Source organism: Anser brachyrhynchus (assembly GCF_964034855.1).
Source record: "Anser brachyrhynchus genome assembly, chromosome: 2".
In the NCBI taxonomy this organism is placed as follows: Eukaryota; Metazoa; Chordata; class Aves; order Anseriformes; family Anatidae; genus Anser; species Anser brachyrhynchus.
Window position 1 is genome coordinate 124,821,939 of NC_137695.1, and position 17,438 is coordinate 124,839,376.

Genomic DNA, 17,438 nt, shown 5'->3' on the forward strand with positions numbered 1-17,438 from the left:
GATAGAGGAAACCATGCCAAAAAAAGCTAAGTGAAGGGATACACTTCTGTGTGCCTGAGAAGGGCACGAAGACAGTGGAGGAGACACACAGGACACAAGAGGTCTTTGTTGCTAGGTCAAGAATTACCTCACTTACAGTCCTCATACGATTCCTCACCGCTCAAGCAGAGGTTTAACAGTATTTGACTCCTGGCCTTATCATAACATTGCTTCTCCTAGGAGTACTGACAGGTTCAGAATGCTCTTTTTTTTTTTTGCACATCTCAGCCAAGTAAGATTAACTTACAAGCATGCACACATCTAGTTCAGAACCCAGCCTGAAACAAAGTATTTAGAGTAAAATCTACATACTTGCACTTTGCATGCTGCAAAACTAAAGAAAATCATCATTAATACCCATTTTAACTATACAAAATTTTCATTGGCCTTCAGAACTGCAAATCTCCCATCTTTGTTGAATCAAAGCATTACACTGTGAATACATTAATGGATTTTTCCTAATATGCTTCTTTTTTCTGAACTAGAAAGCATATGACCACGGACTGATAAAACAGTAAAAATCTGCAGAATGCCCTGGATTTAATTTATAAAAGAAGGCATTAAAAAAACACTGCAATGATAGGATGTTAATTCTTCTCACAGAATCACAGAATGGCTGAGGTTGGAAGGGACCTCTGAAGATCACCCAGTCCAACCCCCCTGCCGAGCAGGATCACCCAGAGCACATTGCACAGGATGGCACCCAGGCTGGTCTTGAATATCCCCAGAGAAGGAGACTCCACAACCTCTCTGGGCAACCTGTTCAGTGCTCTGTCACCCTCACAGCACAGAGGTGCCCCCTCACATTCAGCCAGAACCTCCTGTGCTTCAGTTTGTGCACGTTGGCTCTCGTGGCCTCCATAAGCTAGCTGAGGCCTACACTCTCTACTGGTCTGCGTGGATGTACAGTATACTCGCACCTCAAGGGATGGGTACCGTTTCAGAAGAGCTACAGAAACTAGAAACTGTAACCATGCTCTACATCTGATTGCTCAGTAGTATCAGGCTTTCCAAACCCAAGAGCATCTCTTTCACTACGCCTTCCTTCATCTTCCATCACTTCAGCTGTAACCAGCAGCTCCAAGAGATACAGCTGCTTCAAGAGCACAAGCTTTTATACGCTGCACTGTGCTCAAGCCCACACGAAGCCAGCTTGAGACCCAGAGATGGGTCTTACCGCTGAGCCCAGCGGTAAGCCCCGAAACCCCAGCCTCAGGCATGCAGCCCGGGATCTGCTGTAGCTAGGAGGCAAAGCAGCTGTACGTGAGGCCCGAAATGGCATCACGGAAAATAACGGCTGGGAGATGGCACTTCTGACCAGATGGACATGAAGTACATCAAAGCCAAAGCAGAGGCCTCAAGCCAGGCCTAAAATGCCACCAGCAGAACCTGAGAGCCGTGCAACAGCAGAGTATGACCCGCCTCGCTGCTCTGGTGGTGTGGGCAGCCACTATGTGGTATCGCAAGGCCTCTGAGGAGCACGCTCACAGGCGGAAACCATAACTCAGCAACCACTGCCTTTTCCTCCTGTCCTCATTGGAGGCCTCTCCGCATCGTGCCCACGCTGCCCCACTCTCTGCAGCACATTAGTTTGCTCACCCCTGCAGAGGAGGAGTGGCACAGCACAGAGCATCTCCTCACAAGGAGCAAGGATGAAAGTACTCACCACTACGTGGTAACACACACAGCCATAGGTGTCCGTGGAGTCCCAGAAGCCCACAACCTCCTCCTCCTGCCCAGAACTGCTTCCTTCTTTGCCCCTCAAGCAAGGAAATCCGTGGAATTCATGATTTTCTACTTAAAAAACTTTATTACATGTTAATGTAGTTAATACTCCATATTATTCCCATAAATCCATTTCCTTTATTTGCCATACTTATTCTCATTAGCACCTGTGGGGGAAAGGGAAGTTCTGGGTCCCATAAACAAATCTGAAACTTTCACAAAGGGTTTGAGAGGCTTTATCTGGGCCTGGGCCTTCATGTGAGGGCTGTGAAGAAAGCAAGGCCACAGAACAGGCAGTAGACATAGAAGATGCAACAGATGAAACAGATGGAGATCAATGTGTGCATTCAACAAAAATGTATTGCTTTCAAAACAATATAATATTCTGCCATCAAGTACTTAGTACAAATTACTTTCACCTTCTCCCAGGTGGGATGAACCCCAGGAAGGAGTGGTGGGGCACGTCTCACACACAGCCCTTCATCAGTCTCAGTCCTCTGCTCTCACAAAGGGAACTTCAGGTAAGACCTTTACGTGGCGTCTCCTGCAGCCAGCAAGACATGAAATGGAAGCCGGTACATTCACTGCTGCAGCTCCTTCTCTGCTGGCACAATGCAGCAGTTTATTTCTTGTTCCCCAGTCTCCCTGGGCAGGGGTGTTCTCCTGGTGCTGCAATGGGGCAGGCCTGCATGTGGCATCCCAGTTCCCTGAAGGCACTTCTCCTAGCAGAGGGGTTGGGACATCGGCACCCAACAACCCACCCAGAAGTAATTCACAGAACCGGATGCACTTGAGGCTGGGATTCAAAATCCTGCTGCCAACCAACATAATCAGCATAACGTGCGCGCTACTAAATTCAGCAGAAACGGACGGCTGAACAACTGTGCACACATGGACTCAGTCAATCCAAATTTGTTTGACTTGGCAACTCAGTAACGCAGGGAACAGCTATTATGGTGTGACTGTCCTTGGCCTACGACAAGCGTCAGGGCAACCTCGACAGAGCTTGAAGGAGATATAAAACAGCCAGGAATCTGGAGGGGGAGGAAGAAAAGAGACTAAAAAGAATAATCCCACCTGTCATCTGACATCATCCTGAAGCACTACCTTACAATGGCATAGAACTAACTCGTCTTTACCTATTGTTCATTCCAACCGAGTGCTTCTAAAACGCTACTGTAAGTGATAAAAGACTAGAAATCTAGTAATTTAAACTTCTTAGAAAAAATCAGATGGAAGCAATAGAACCTTCAGAAATTGATACATTTATGATATGATTTTGTCCTGTGACTTGTCAGATGCAAGACAACATCTCAGCAAATGGTAGACTGAATGCTGTTTTCTCCTCTTCTCTTAATCTATGCAGCACCCACCACACCACCATTTAGTTAGCACATTTTACATATTCAGACACACTCACAAGCCTTTAAGTATTCTAAGCACTTCTCCAAAGAAAAGAAAGGAATGATCCTCATGTTCTGACACATTTCATTTATAAGCTGTAACAACCACAGCTACTTTTCAGTAAAAGGTGCAGATAGGAAAGAAGCTTTCAGTTTCACAAGAAAATAACCTTTCATTTGCACATTATTGTTGCGTTATTTCTAAATGTAGTATTCATACACAGAAGAATGCCCCCCCCCAAATTTTATATTTTGCCAAGTCTATTAAGCCAAATTTCCAAATTGGATGTTTTATTGTTAAAAAAAGGGAGGAAAAAATATATGTTCTTTAGACATCATGGAATCTGTCGAGCATTTGTTTAAAGGTAACAATAGCCCACCTCTTAAAACATTCTTATTACCAAGCCAAATCTACCCAATATCTGAAAAACACAGGAACATCGACCCACCTAATAAAGACAAAATTACACATTTTCAAGTCACGCAAATACTCATGTATACGAGCCACGGGGTGCCCGCTGCTTTTACAAAAATCCCGAACGGCACAACACAGTGCATTAGCTGATTTGAATAACAAGAGGGGATTCATTATTCAACCTGCTCTCATTTGGGGAGAAACTGAAACAATCGCGCACAGTTGTCAGCTGTGCCGGGCATTCCCACAACTGCCTTGGAGACAAGTCCAACGCGAGCCAGCGCTGCCTCCAGCTGCGGCTCCCATGCCTTGCCTTGCACCAGCACTCCTCACGCCCTGCAGAAAGGCGAGCACAGCTACATCAGCAGAAAACGAGCACGACGAAAAGGAAAGGGATTTCTGCTGCTTTAGCTGCGCAAACCAGCTCTCTGCATGGTCAGAGGAGCGCGACTGTCAGCAAAAGAGTAAAGATATGCAGCTAGAAGTGACACCGTGCAGCCAATACTATGACGACTGCAGACATTAAATAAAACTGTCCTCTGAAAAAGGAGAAATTCTGTTTAAAGTAACAAAAACTAGTTCCAGCCGACAGCCATCACCAGCTAAGCGCTAGTACCAGAGCGTCAAACAGGGCAGAATTACAGAAGCCACCCTCATGTTTTATGACATACTAAATGCAAAAATATATCGTGCTCAACTTCTACAATCTTATTTTGACGAGTGTCAGAAGAAAAAATCTTCTGTAACGCTTCCCCTGTTTCTTTATAAAATGTGCATATGATGTATTCTTTAACTGATCCAACAGTCTCCTTGCCCCCAGTCAGACCCTCTGCCACATTCGGTATAAGAGAGCAATGTGACCTCCCCTCTCCCAAACTGGTTTGAAACTGATTTTTTTTAATATGGCCTTTTTCCTATACTCTGTTATAAATAGAGCAGTATCCAGGAGAAAGGAAAAAAAAAGTCTTAAACTTCATTAGTCCTAATAGTCTTTCCTACTTATTCAACCAATCATGAATAATAACTTCTTGTCTAATCCTCTCAGATCATCCTTCCTAAAAAGCTCATGAAAATGGATTAGCATTGTAGCGCACAGATTATTTCACTTAAATTCTATTGTATCAAAAGGCAGTAGGGGAAGGGCTTTAATCAAGGGCCTCTTATTAAGACATAAAACATTCCTTCATGCCTCAAGCTGGAGGGCACTGGCAAAAATAATGCCACAATATTACGCGAACAAGAAAAGCACCAAGGTAACCATAGCTTCAACCATTCAACACCCCTAGGGAGACGAAGCCTTTCTTCTCTTTAAAAGAAGTCACTGTGGATTGTCGAGTACAAGTCCAACACATTCCCTGCAAGCAGAGCGTAAGGAATTTAGTACCTGCAATTTGCTATCTTTATTTTCCAGTCTTCACTTAAGGTAGGTTTGCAAATTTATCACGATTTTGTGATAAAGATATAAGCAGGATGTGGCAAGGACAGAAGTAGGATGACCATATTCAGGAGAACTACAGGATCCTCCTTGAAAGGAGGGCAACAAAATTGTGGGAACACTTTTTTTTGCAAGTATTTGGGACATTATGCAATTCTCAAAGTAAAAAGCTCAAGTTCACTTCTTTTTTTCTTTTAAATTCAGGCAATAGCTAAAATTATACTGTTTCCTCTGCCAGCTTTGTAGGCTAAATACTCTATGCTTTATCTGGACTGAGATGTAGTCAGTTTACTTTGTCCAAATGAAAACAAGCTAGGAATAGCTGATTAAAGACATCTAAAGTCCAGCGAAAAGCACAGAAATTCCTACCATCACCATGCGAAAAGAAATGCAGCTCAGACTTCACAACAAAAGAAATGACAGAACAAAACCCCACAGAGCCGTTCTCCCGATCTTCCATAACAAGCAAGAACATCAAAGAAAACTCCCCACGTGTACTTCCACGCGTTGACATTCTGTGCTGAGCAAGTTTCACACCGTGTTTGCAGCCGCAAAACAATTTATGGATGGGATTTTTTCAACAATACTAGAAAAAGAGCTCGATTAATTCAGTTGCTGAAATCTACGGCCTAAAATTCTGCAGTTAACAAAGACATTTAAGCACTCCGGACTTTTTCAGAACCGATTACATGCTCTCAGTGCTCCAAGAGAGAAGCTAAGGCAGGGCACTACTGACAGGTCCCCCACACACACCCGTGCATATTTCAAGAGACTGCCGATGCACAAGAACTTCGGTATACTGATTTTTTTTTTGCCTTTAAACGGAAGTGCTAATTCATGTCTGACTAAATATGAAACTTCCTCAGTGCATCTTCAGCTGCAACATCAATATGTGGACTTCATTAGCCACAAAGCAAGAAATAACCCAGACCAGCGTCACTCCTGCCACAGCAGCTCCGGTCCCCAGAGAGAAACTCCTCTACTGGACTACACTATTAAAATACTACTATTTGTAAGAGCACTCGCTTTTTTTTTTTTTGATCTAGATGTATAAACGAGTCCCTCAGGAAGTCACTTGCTTGCCAGCATCCATCCCAACGCAGCATCTCAGTTTCTAAGACAACTAAAGAGAACCACATCAGAAGGAGACTGCACACAGCCGCGCTAAAGGCTGATCCACCTACCCGAGCCCCAAGCTTCCCAGCAAAATCTCTCTCCTCATAGACTTGAAACAAGCTCCTGTATCTTCTCCTGCGTTTTTTGTGCCCTTGGGAAAGAACTGATGGGCATGGGGGTTGTCTTACACGTGTAATAAATACCCCATTTTACCAGTCACAGTAGCCTCCAGCTGTGTCTGCTACGGGGGTGAGGAGGGGGAAGAAAGGTTCCTCAAAGAGAACAGCCTCCTCCTCTCCACATCCCTCATCTGGCAGCAAGGAGCAGGAGAAACAGTAAAGTCTTCTGCTGACACAAAGCTATCCTCATTACTCTCATTCCAGGATACAGCTTTTTGATGTTGAGGCAGGCCTGCTGCAAATTTTGGCTCCTTCACACTTCCAGCTAGAAGCAGAGAGAAGAATTTGCCCTCTACCTCGTGATGAAAAGCAGACTCCGGGAATCTAATTATAATTATTGTGGGAGTGTGGTCAGGAAGATAATAAATCAGATTGCCCTATCACAGGTGTACAAAGTGGGGGAAAGTGGGAGGAAAACAGGAGTCAGACTGCTGCAACAGAAATAAAACTTCTCAGGGTATGGAGGGGAGGAGGGCAAGGGAGGTGAGGGAACAGCCACAGAAGTTGTTCTAGACCAGAAGGAAAACAAAACATTTGGCTACAAATTCCTTACAGCACACCTAGGATGTAAACATACACACAAACAGTTCCCCAACTAGCCCTTCAATCCAGTTTTCTAGAACTGCATTTTTATAATAAAATACTTGGTCTTTGGCAGGCTGCCTTGCTGGATTATACTGGCTGCTTATTTACACTGCAGTTAGCTGCTAATGGCACAATCAGAACAAACGGAGAACTTCACATCTAACGAAACACAAACTCCTCCAAGCCCTACTACGAGGGGTTTTGTGCACCTTATTTAACAGGAATTTGAGAGGCCAAGGCTCGATTCCTGGTCCCAGACATAGGTGTGTAAGGCCCTACATGCATGTGTACACACAGACAAGGCGCACGCATCTGTATTTGCTCACAAGAATTTTGTCTGCAGTGGAAGCAGGTAAAATTGAGTGTCGCATTTAGCTTTGCGCACAGACAAAGGACTATTCGCGCTACAAGTGCTATTTAGCATGATTTCTGAGATTAAGTTTAAACTCTTCAAGTTTTTTAGTGTGTCCACCCTAAGTCTTGCATTTACAAGGAAGGACTACTCTAAATTACAGAGCACGCTACATTCCTAAAATCACAAGACACACGAATTTTACATCCTGGGCATCCAACAGCATAAATTCACATGTGGAAAGCATCGGTGTGTTCACAAAGGTTTACACAGTAAAGGACTGCTAAATTACTTGAGATTTTTCCCCCCAGAAGTGTGAAAGCACCCTGAGCAGCCAAATGACTTACTGTTTGCACACGGCCTCAGTGAATTTTTAAGCAAGCCAGTACAACATGCTCAGTCTCACCCAGGTGTTTTTGAAACAGGAGCCGTAACCTAGCAGGACACAGAAACGGTCCTGCTATTGAAATGAATCAGAGATCCACCATGCTAGAAAGTGACCGAGCGCACTCGGAAACTTACAGCTTTGCAGAAAACAAGTGGAAACTTGTAGACACAGAGCGATGAGCAAAACGCAAGAAAGCAAAAAGCCAGCGGTCACCAGCGTGACGGGGAAACGCTCTGAAGAACCACATTCTGCTACCAGGGCTCCCCTCCACCCCCCTGCAGGCTTTGCAGAAAATAGAAGAACTGAAGAAATACCAAGGATTCGATTGCAGATGGCCCCAACATCACTTTCCACACAGCAAAGCAGTAACGCAACAGAAATGTCTGAAATTACGTGACTTTTATGAGAGCTTTATTACCATACCGAGTCAAAGTTAACCCATCTTGGATCTTTTCTCAAGGAACCTGAAAAAGATTTACTTAGCAAATGCAGGTTTTTAAAGAAAAGCTGCTGCAAAGGACATCCCATACAAAGCACTTCTAATTCTGACAACCTGTACTTGCATTGCATTACTACGTCATTAGCTCATCATTCATCTCGATTATCCACAGACCAAAGCAGAATCCTTGCAAAATTATTTTATGGTTCAATATTCAACACTTCAAAACTTCAGGGGCACATGGTTACAATCTCTCTTTTCAAAGCAATTTCTTTTTAAAGATAGCATCAGAAAGCTGAGGTTCATGCAAAGCACAAAATATACTGTTACACAATCTGGACAAAGAAGTAATAAAGAATTGACTTGTGGTGATTTAAGACAAACTAATTAATGAGGACTTTAAACTATTATTCTGCTTAGATCTTCCACAGGCAATTACAGGCCATGAAATAAGCTGCTGTGACCTTTTGCAGAATGAAGGTACCGATGCCGCTTTATATCCCGATGTATGAAAACGTTAATTGGTCATAAAACTCTGAAAGCGTTTTAAAAAGGAACAGCCCCAGAAAATTACTGTTGTGCATAAAAACCCCAATCAGAACTTGTCCACGCTGAGCGGAGTCAGAGTCAGTCTCTGCCTCTCATATGAATAGATGCAATCTCAGCAACCAGACACAATAAATACAAGATGAAGGGAATGGCAAGCGGAGCAGCAACCCGCAGAATTAATTCCAGAGGCTAGGAATCGCATCATGAAAATTATTTCATTATTTTAACTTGTTAATTATTCAGGCGGTAGAGATATGGGAAACGGCAGGAGAAAGCTAATGAAAGAGCACGCAACTGAGGACTACCGATGGAGAGGACTGGAACAGTATAAAAGAAAAGTCACAGAAAGCAGAGAATGGGTAAAGAAAGGAGCTTAGGGTAAATTCCCCGTTCAATAGCGAGCCCAACATGAGGCATTCCTTCTGTCTCCCCGCTGCTCATTACTCCTGGTCTGGCATGCTGCTTCCTCGTTACTAGCAGGCACGGCCATTTGTGGAACTACGCTATGAATCAGCCAGGGCTGAGAAATAACCCGATCAAAAACAAAGAAGTTGACACAACTAAGAGGAAAATGCAGAAATGAGCAGCTCTAAGGGAAAAATAGGTCACGCCAACACTTCTCCGAGCAAGAAGGTGCAACTGTGGGATTAACAACCAATGCCCATGCTCAGGCCTTAAAAACACACCGCTCAACTCTCTCTTCTAAGGCTACACGCAGAACGAAACATGTTCGGATCGCACCTGGTGCAATGGGCAAACACTGGCAAGAGGAGTTGTACAGCAAAAGGTGGCCAAAGCAGCTAGCTGATGCTCGGGAACACATTTTTCAGAGGAAACGTTCCCTTCACTGAAGGTTTCACCAGCATCGTGCACTTCCAGCTGCTCTTTGTGACTTTTTTTCCCTGCTGTGTATTCTTAAAGTCTTCGGATGCGACACGCACGACCTGCAGCCTACTGTTCAGATGTACGCAGCGTCACAGAGCACAATGCTATGCTGCTTAAACGCGTGAAATTAAGATGCAATAACGAAGGCTCGTGAGTTGGGTTATCAAATAGCAGACAGTGAGTGCATGGTACTACTGCCTGGTACGCAGGAATACCTCGTACTGCAGGTAGACTTGGTGCCTGCATTTCTGACACTCAGATCGAGTTTTTTTATTACCTCAGATTGATTTAGGTTGGAAGGGACCTTAAAGATGACCCAGTTCCAACCCCCTGCCATAGGCAGGGACACCTCCCACCAGACCAGGTTGCCCAAAGCCCCATCCAGCCTGGCCTTCAACACCTCCAGGGATGGGGCATCCACAGCTTTTCTGGGCAACCTGGTCCAGTGCCTCACTACCCACAGATACAGAATTTCTTCCTTTTATCTAATCTAAATCTCCTGTCTTTCAGTTTATAAAGCCATTCCCCCTTGTCCTATCACTATGCTCCCTGACAAAGAGTCCCTCCCCAGCTTTCCTGTAGGCCCCTTTAGGTACTGTAAGGTCTCCCCAGAACCTTCTCCAGGCTGAATGACCCCAACTTGCCCCATTCCCTCTTCACAGAAACTCATCCTTAGAAGACTTCTTTCTTTTCCATCATCGAGTTCAAGCACTTAAGGACAGAAAGGCCAGAACTAGATCTTTACTTCCATTCAGACTCTACTATCACACATCACTGATGCAATTTTTGGAGACACTGCAACAAGAGCGGAACACAAGGCAGAATGAAAGCAAGAAGTCAAAAGTGACGGGCTAGGCCAAAGTTCTCTCTTACTCACGTATGATATGTTTATATGGCATAAAAAGCAATCGCAGAAACCTGTGCTGACCTCTCAATTCAAGGGTTTGTTGGTTTTTTTTAGTGGATTGCAACGCAGGACACGTAATCTAGAAGCGCTCACAGCTATGTTTCTAAAGTGGTTTTCATTATAAACCCTTATTCATTAAAGAGAGACTAAAAAATTCACACTAAATAAGCACAGGCACAGTTTTAGAAACTTTTTAACTAATATTAACAACAGAAGTTAAAAACCAGACAAGGCAAAGAATCCAAAATTATCCTCCGAAAGCTCAGCCTTAATTTAAAAAGCATCGTTTTGTAACAGTTGGAGTGGACACCCTAAAGGCACGATCCAAGGTACTATTTAACATCCACCTGACCTCGCAGTGAACCTCAAGTCCAACTCACCGCTGTGAAATGCCCTGACCATCTCTATAGTCACCGGTTCAGGTGCCCTTAAAAGCAGCTTATAACACCAGCATTTAAGATTATTTCACGTTCAAAGAAAATTATCTCAAGAAAGATGTACAAACCCATACAATAGCAGCTCTTCATTTGGCTCGACTCGAGCAGTATCACAAATAACCTCCAGCTAACAGATGTCACTTGCTATTTTCATTATTGATACTTTGAACTTGAAGAAAAAGACAACCATAAGGAAATAATTCATTCATAAGAGAAAAGAGAAAATGCATAAGGTTTTTTCTGCGTTTGCTGGGGATAGGAACAGGTTTAAATTGCCACAAGGAAGATCTAAATTCAGTATTTTGAAAGAACTCTTGACTGACAGGAACAGTTAAGCACTGTTAACAACAGTTAAGTTGTCTGAAGAGATTGTGTAATTTCTATTATTTGAGGCTTTTATGGATTTGGTTTCAAAAGCCTAATGGGACCATCCTTTCCTTTAAATCAGGCTTAGCGAAGACTGTCACAACTGTTTCATGCGAGGAGCTGGCAGGTAGCTACCCCGTGTTCCCAGCTGCGTGAGTTTTCTGCTCTTTTAGCCAGCTCCTGACAAGCATCAGAGATGGTATAAAGGAAGTAATAATCATACGCGCCCAACGTCAGGACTTTAACCTTCAGCAATAATGAGTTATGTCAGCTCACCGCATCTCATAAGACTCTATCTTAAAAAACAGATTAGGCAAACAGATTAGACAAACATCTGCTAATAATATCGCCAGCACAATTCATCCTTCCTGGGGCTGACAAGAGTAGACCACAACTCTTGAGGTCATTTCCAGCAGCGCTTTATTCATGCTGCAACAAAGCAATGCACGGCCCATTTTGAACCCACTGAGTGAAATTTTAACAAAATATTAAACCGAAATCACGCTTAATTAAAAGACAGAAATACTTGCAGGCTTAGCATTGTCAGAATTAAATGCTACATGCGTGTTCTTACCATTGTTTCCCATACCTCCTTGCTGAAAGGCTAAGCCTAAAACGTCTTATGCCTAAATAATTTCACTTTTTAAGGGGCAATTCATTTTCAAGACCTCGCATTTTTAAAGAAAACCCACCAAATGTGCATTAAACGTGAAATGCTGGTTGTACACACTGGCTTCTTGAGTATGCTAGCACACATCTCCAGCTCTACTCTTGTTGCTCCAACCTAGCCCAAACAGAAAGCTGAAAGTGACAGACCAGTAAGGATCCAGACCTCTTTGAAAAGAAGTGGAGTGGAATACTAGGAGCCTTCCAGGAGACTTCAAAGGTGAAGTGAAGTTCAGAAGTTACACAATCATTAACCTCACCGGGTGATGCTTCTTAGCCCATCATTTACACCAGCCTATGATGGGTTTGGTAGACGTTCATATCCTATTAGCCCTAAGAGGTTCCTAAGTGGGGGGAAGGTAATCTAAAGACAACAAAATATAGCTGTACTCTAATCAGCTGGCTGGTACTTGCAAGGACTCCCTCACTTCAATATCCTAGTTCTCTTACTTAGGCATAAAACATATTCCTCTGGCTTACGCAAAGGAAACGCTACTTGGTCCCATAGGTCCTAAGCATAGCTGTAGTTTCCAGTTTTTTACACGTTATTCAATCACCCCTCCCTGTGACTCGCTCTAAAATACCTGCAGCATTTTGGTCAAGATAAAAGGAATAGATGGAGAAGCTTCAAGGTTGGGAAAAAAAGTACTGAAATGCCAGTACCATATTTCATTTTATAAACTTGTGTCTACTTCACGCATCACCTGTGCTGGAGACCACACACAAGAGGAATAAAGACAATGTATCACCTTGACTGCTTTGTCTGTTCCTTTTTCCAGAGGACCATCAACTCTTCTTCAAACGAGAGAGACTCTTCCCTCATTTGCACAGGATAACATGTGCTAAATTGGACTGGTTTTCAAGAAGACTTGTACATACGGAAAATTCATCATCACCACGTAAAACTTGAATCAAATGGTACAAATGGAAAGCATCCTAACCCATTTGCTACATGGAAAATTAATTTGTCATAAAAACAAAGTTTTCATCAAGTACTACATTCGCACTTGGGGTTGGGACAGTCACCAACATATGTTCGTTTTCGTTTCCTTACTAATAATACCTCACTATGCATTCAAATTCCTGGTCATTAAGCAGCATTTTAATGGTTCTTCCCTCCCAAAGATACACACACCTAATGCTCAAACCCACACAGAGCTTCACCGCTGCCTGAGGAGGGACAAAGCCAAGAGGCTGGGTGCTCTCCATGTTCTATTTATGCATTTATGAAGCAGAGCAAGGCACGAAAGAGCAGGACAACTCAATAAGACAGCCAAAAAGGTGAACAACAAGAACTGGCCATCACATGCGTAAAGCGCAAAGATGGCATCTTCCGTAAGGACAATGCAAGCCAGAGTCCTGAAACAAACCTTTCAGGAAATCCTTGGAAGCCAAAAGCATCTGACTTGCCACCAAAGCACATGCTTTCCTCTGCAATCCCAAATTTTCTCCAGAGACTTCCACCAGAATATAATTTTATTGGCGTTTGCTAGGAAACCATACGAGCACAGATTGAGAAATTCAGGACAGTGTTCTCAGGAAAAACCTCCCTTTTGTTCTGACAGCCGTAATGACCATTCCTGTAACATTTCCAACGAGATCAGATGCTACAAAGTACCATAGAGTTCATCTTGCGACTGATGTAATGCGGGCAGGGAACAATACCATGGAAATGAAGAAGCCGAGGATCTTTGTCTCTTCCTAGACGGATTGCCAAGTCCTAGGAGTTGGAGGGCGGCACAGCTTTGCATCCCAGATAAAACACCGCAGTGCCCGTTCATTATTCCAGTTAAACCACTGCAGCTTTGGGCAAGGCCACAGGCAGCTCAGCCCTTCGAAAGACACCCGCAGACGAAAAGCTGGAAAGCGGCACGGGCTCTGAAATGACGGAGGAACCCCACAGCCCAGCACCACTGGAAGCAACCCCGGAGGAGCTCCCCGCTCGCCCTACGGCCTCGCAGAGCCACCCCGGGCAGCAGCCAGGCAGCGGTGCCGCATTTCCCCGGGAGCAACCCGCTGGGGACCCCCTTAATCCTCCCCCCCGAGGGTTCCTACCTGCGAGAGCTGCCGGGGGTTGGGGCAGCCGAAGAGCGCGGAGCTGGAGCTGAAGCTGATGGCCCCCCTGCGGCTGAGGACGTGCTGCGGCACCGGCCTGTCGAGGGGCAGCACGGGCAGCTGGCAGCATACTTCCATCGAAGAAGCCTCCGGGCGCCGACCGGCCGCGGGGCAGCGGCCCGGCCACCCCCACCCCGCCGCCGCCGCCGCACCTGCCCCGCCGGGGCTCGCCGCGGGGACGGGTCAGCCCCCGGCACAGGGCCCGCGGGGGGCCCGGCGCCTCCTCAGCGCCCCCGCACCTCCCCGCGGCGCCGGGCCCCGGGCAGCGGAGCGGGGAGAAGGGAGAGGGGAGGGGAGGGGGGGGGAGCGGCGCTGGCAGCGCCCGAGGCGGCGAGGCCCGGCCGGGAGCGCGGAGCCCGCGGCCGCTCCCTGGGCCTGGGAGCCGCTGTCAGCCCCGCCGCCCGCCGCCGCGCATGGGAGCGGGGCCGGGGCCCTATTGTCCGGCACCAGGAGGAGGGGAGGGGACGGGAGGGAAGGGGAGGGGAGGGGAGGCGCCGCTCCGCCGGGGGAAGGGGCCGGGCCCGCCGAGAGGGGCCCGAGGGGAAGGAGGAGGAGGAGGAGGAGGAGGATGAAGGGGGGGGGAGCCCTCGCCCCGCCCGCCGCCGCCGCCGCCGCCGCCGCTCGGCGCAGCCCCGGGAGGAGGCACGAGCCCGGCGGGCCGTGCGTGGGTCGCGCGCCTGGCGACACGCAGCGCGTCATCACGTACCCACCCCCCCCCCTCCCCGCACCACACGGAGACAGCGGGAGGGCTCGGCGCCGCCGGCGGGCCCCGCGCGCATGCGCGCTGCCTTTTCGCGCCTTCGGCGGGGCAACGGGGAGGGAGGGGGGAGGAGGGCCCCGCCCCGGCACGTGCCGCGCGCGGCGAGGCCCCCCGGGGGACGGGGCCTGGTGTGAGGGGAGCCGGGCATGGGCGGCCGCCCGCAGGCCCTGCCCCAGTCCGAGCGCCTGGAGGCAGCTCTGTGTAAAATAAAGAAGCGTTAAATGCCCGGAAACGTTAAATCCTCATAAAAAGTTGGACATGGAGGTGTCCGTGCCTGCAGTCCGATCCCTACATCCTTTAGGCGGTACCCCCTTACCGGGGGGTACAGGATTATTCTTTCCCCTACAACATGCAGAAGTAAAATCACATAATTTTTAACAGAAAACACCAAATTTTGTGGCAAATCTCACCGTTCCAGCAGTCGGGCTTTTGAGGAAGAAGTGGAATAATTCATGAGGTCATTCGGTCCATAGCTACACACACCACATTCAATAAGACAGAACTATACTTCGTTGTTTTTTTTAGGAATAATTCTCCCTTTGTTTCTCCCTGCAGCTGCTTTTTTTTTTCTTCATCCTTTCATCTCTTTATTTCTCCATCATAAAAAAAAAAAAAAAGCCCTATATATAGCATGATAGGCAAGGGAATGCTGCTGTTCTTTGAAGCGCATGTACCCACTTAAAAATCAAATTTTGCAAAATGATTCATATGACTTAATTTTGCATAATACATCGCTCTTCTAAGTGCTTGCTTACTGGCAGAAAGGTTTAGATTTCACATGATATTGGTTATTTATAGGCAATGACATGGCTCTGGAGGAGCCCGGTTAGGAAGAATAGTCGCTTTGTTTAGAGGGTTTTCGTGTGTTTGAACTAGTTGGAGGAGCAAGAAGTTTTGTAGGTGTGGGCTGGTGGCTATTTCACTGCGAGCTACCAAGTTAACAAATGCACCTCCTTCTTCTGCAGAACTGCAATACCATGTTGTATCATGGATATACACGGACATGCGGGCGCATGGGAGACAACAGTGGGCCAACTGCCTCATCTTAAAAGCTTTTTCCAACTGTTTTTATCCCGTTTCTTCAAATAAAAATATAGCAAGCATTTTCAGCATATAACATTATAATGTATGCAGTAGTTCACAATTTATAATAAGCCTGTAATTCCCAGTAAAATAATGTACTCAGCTTTTTTTATTATTATTATTTAATTCAGGTATGTCAAGTTTTCTTCCGCATTCTTAGACATTTTACTCATATTTGGCCTACTTGCATTAAATCATGCCTGCATTTGAATCCATAGCAGATCTCCACAAATTTCACTGGAGTCAAGATTCTCCCACCCCCACCCCAATTCATTTTTCAAAATTCCTTCTGGTTCTCCTACACTGATAACAATTTTGCTTTCTATACCTGGGTAAGTTGAATTTTTACTCTAGCCCATCTAAAATTCATTTATCAGCAATATGTTGTGTAGAAGAATAAAAGCATATTCCTACTTTCACTGAATATACATAGCGTATACTTCAATCTTACAAGGTCAAGCTATACATGAGGATTGTTGATAATGTATTTTTTTTAATGCTTCCTATCAACTGCATATTCTTTCCATCAGACTAGTTGAAACTGGTTCTTTAAGGTTGTATTTGCGCTGAGTCTGAGCCAGTATATCCTTAAATAACATAATCAGCATTTTCTTTTCTTCTCCCTCACTAACAATCCAATTATCTTTGATCTCTAATTAACATTATATAAACACCTTTAAGGAATCTGAAATGCATTCTTATGAAGTAAGCGTACATTTTCCAGACAGTGAATGATTCCATAAGTGTTTTGTTTTCAGGACACAAATTACTATTTTTCATAAATACAAAAGTTACTAATATTACTTGCGCTGTGGTTTCCTGTACGAGTTTACTGAGTAGAATCCCGCCCCTGGACGATAGACAGTCTTTGATTTATGGCGTAAGTTACACATTTTCAGCCTAAAAAGAATGCACAAACTGTGCTTTATATCTTGCCTAAAGAGCACAGCAAAGAGGATTTTATTTATTTTCTTCCTCATACAGGTATACCAACAACAAAATGTTTTTGTTTGAATTAAATTGCTTCCCTTGTGAACCACAGAGTTCTTGGAGCACCACAGTGCCGCACTTCTTCGAAGCATCATATGATGTTATCAGGTGCCATAGTTTATCTGCGTAAGCCCCGTGTGGTGTGGCTTCTTTATCATGGCAGATACAGCCTTCAGTACAGAGTACATATCTGAATGTATTCAAATTTAGGGAGTGTTAATAAAGTTTCAATGATTCCTTTCACTTTTGCAGTTAATGTCTTGTACATTAGGCGTACTCAGGGGTGCTGTCTAGCAGGGAAGAAGCGTTACTGACGGACAGTTTTGTCACAAAGCAGGGCACTCTTACAAAGCCAGGGAAATGGAAGATCACAAAAACGTAATTAGTTCAGTTTCACAGTTCCTAGGAGAAGAGGCTCGGATCACACAGGTACTTCAGCAAGACATCCTGCTGGACCAGCCGCGCTGCACGGAGCGTCGCTTCGGGGCACTGCCAGCGCACGCCGGCAGAACTGAACAGTCTGCACAGAACAGGAGGCTTCAGTCGTGTTCTTGTACGAAACAGAAAATAGGGATCCTCAAAGGCATAGCACGGTTGTACTTTG

General features: G+C 45.4%; 1 protein-coding gene and 1 long non-coding RNA gene across 5 annotated transcripts in view; both read right to left on the reverse strand.

The window, feature by feature from the left end:
* Nucleotides 1-13,933, reverse strand: part of LOC308190772 — a 29,599-nt gene extending 15,666 nt beyond the window's left edge. The window contains exon 1 of the long non-coding RNA XR_013947488.1: nucleotides 137-13,933. This is a non-coding gene — a long non-coding RNA (uncharacterized lncRNA). The remainder of the gene's footprint in view (nucleotides 1-136) is intronic.
* Nucleotides 1-14,697, reverse strand: part of PDE7A (phosphodiesterase 7A) — an 80,243-nt gene extending 65,546 nt beyond the window's left edge. The window contains exon 1 of one of the 4 annotated variants that reach the window (XM_080582429.1): nucleotides 13,942-14,697. In XM_080582429.1, coding sequence (XP_080438555.1) covers nucleotides 13,942-14,079 — 138 coding nt within the window. In that variant the 5' untranslated portion in view covers nucleotides 14,080-14,697. The remainder of the gene's footprint in view (nucleotides 1-13,941) is intronic. The other 3 variants (XM_080582427.1, XM_080582428.1, XM_080582430.1) reach the window with 3 other exon arrangements.
* Nucleotides 14,698-17,438: the final 2,741 nt, after the last annotated feature.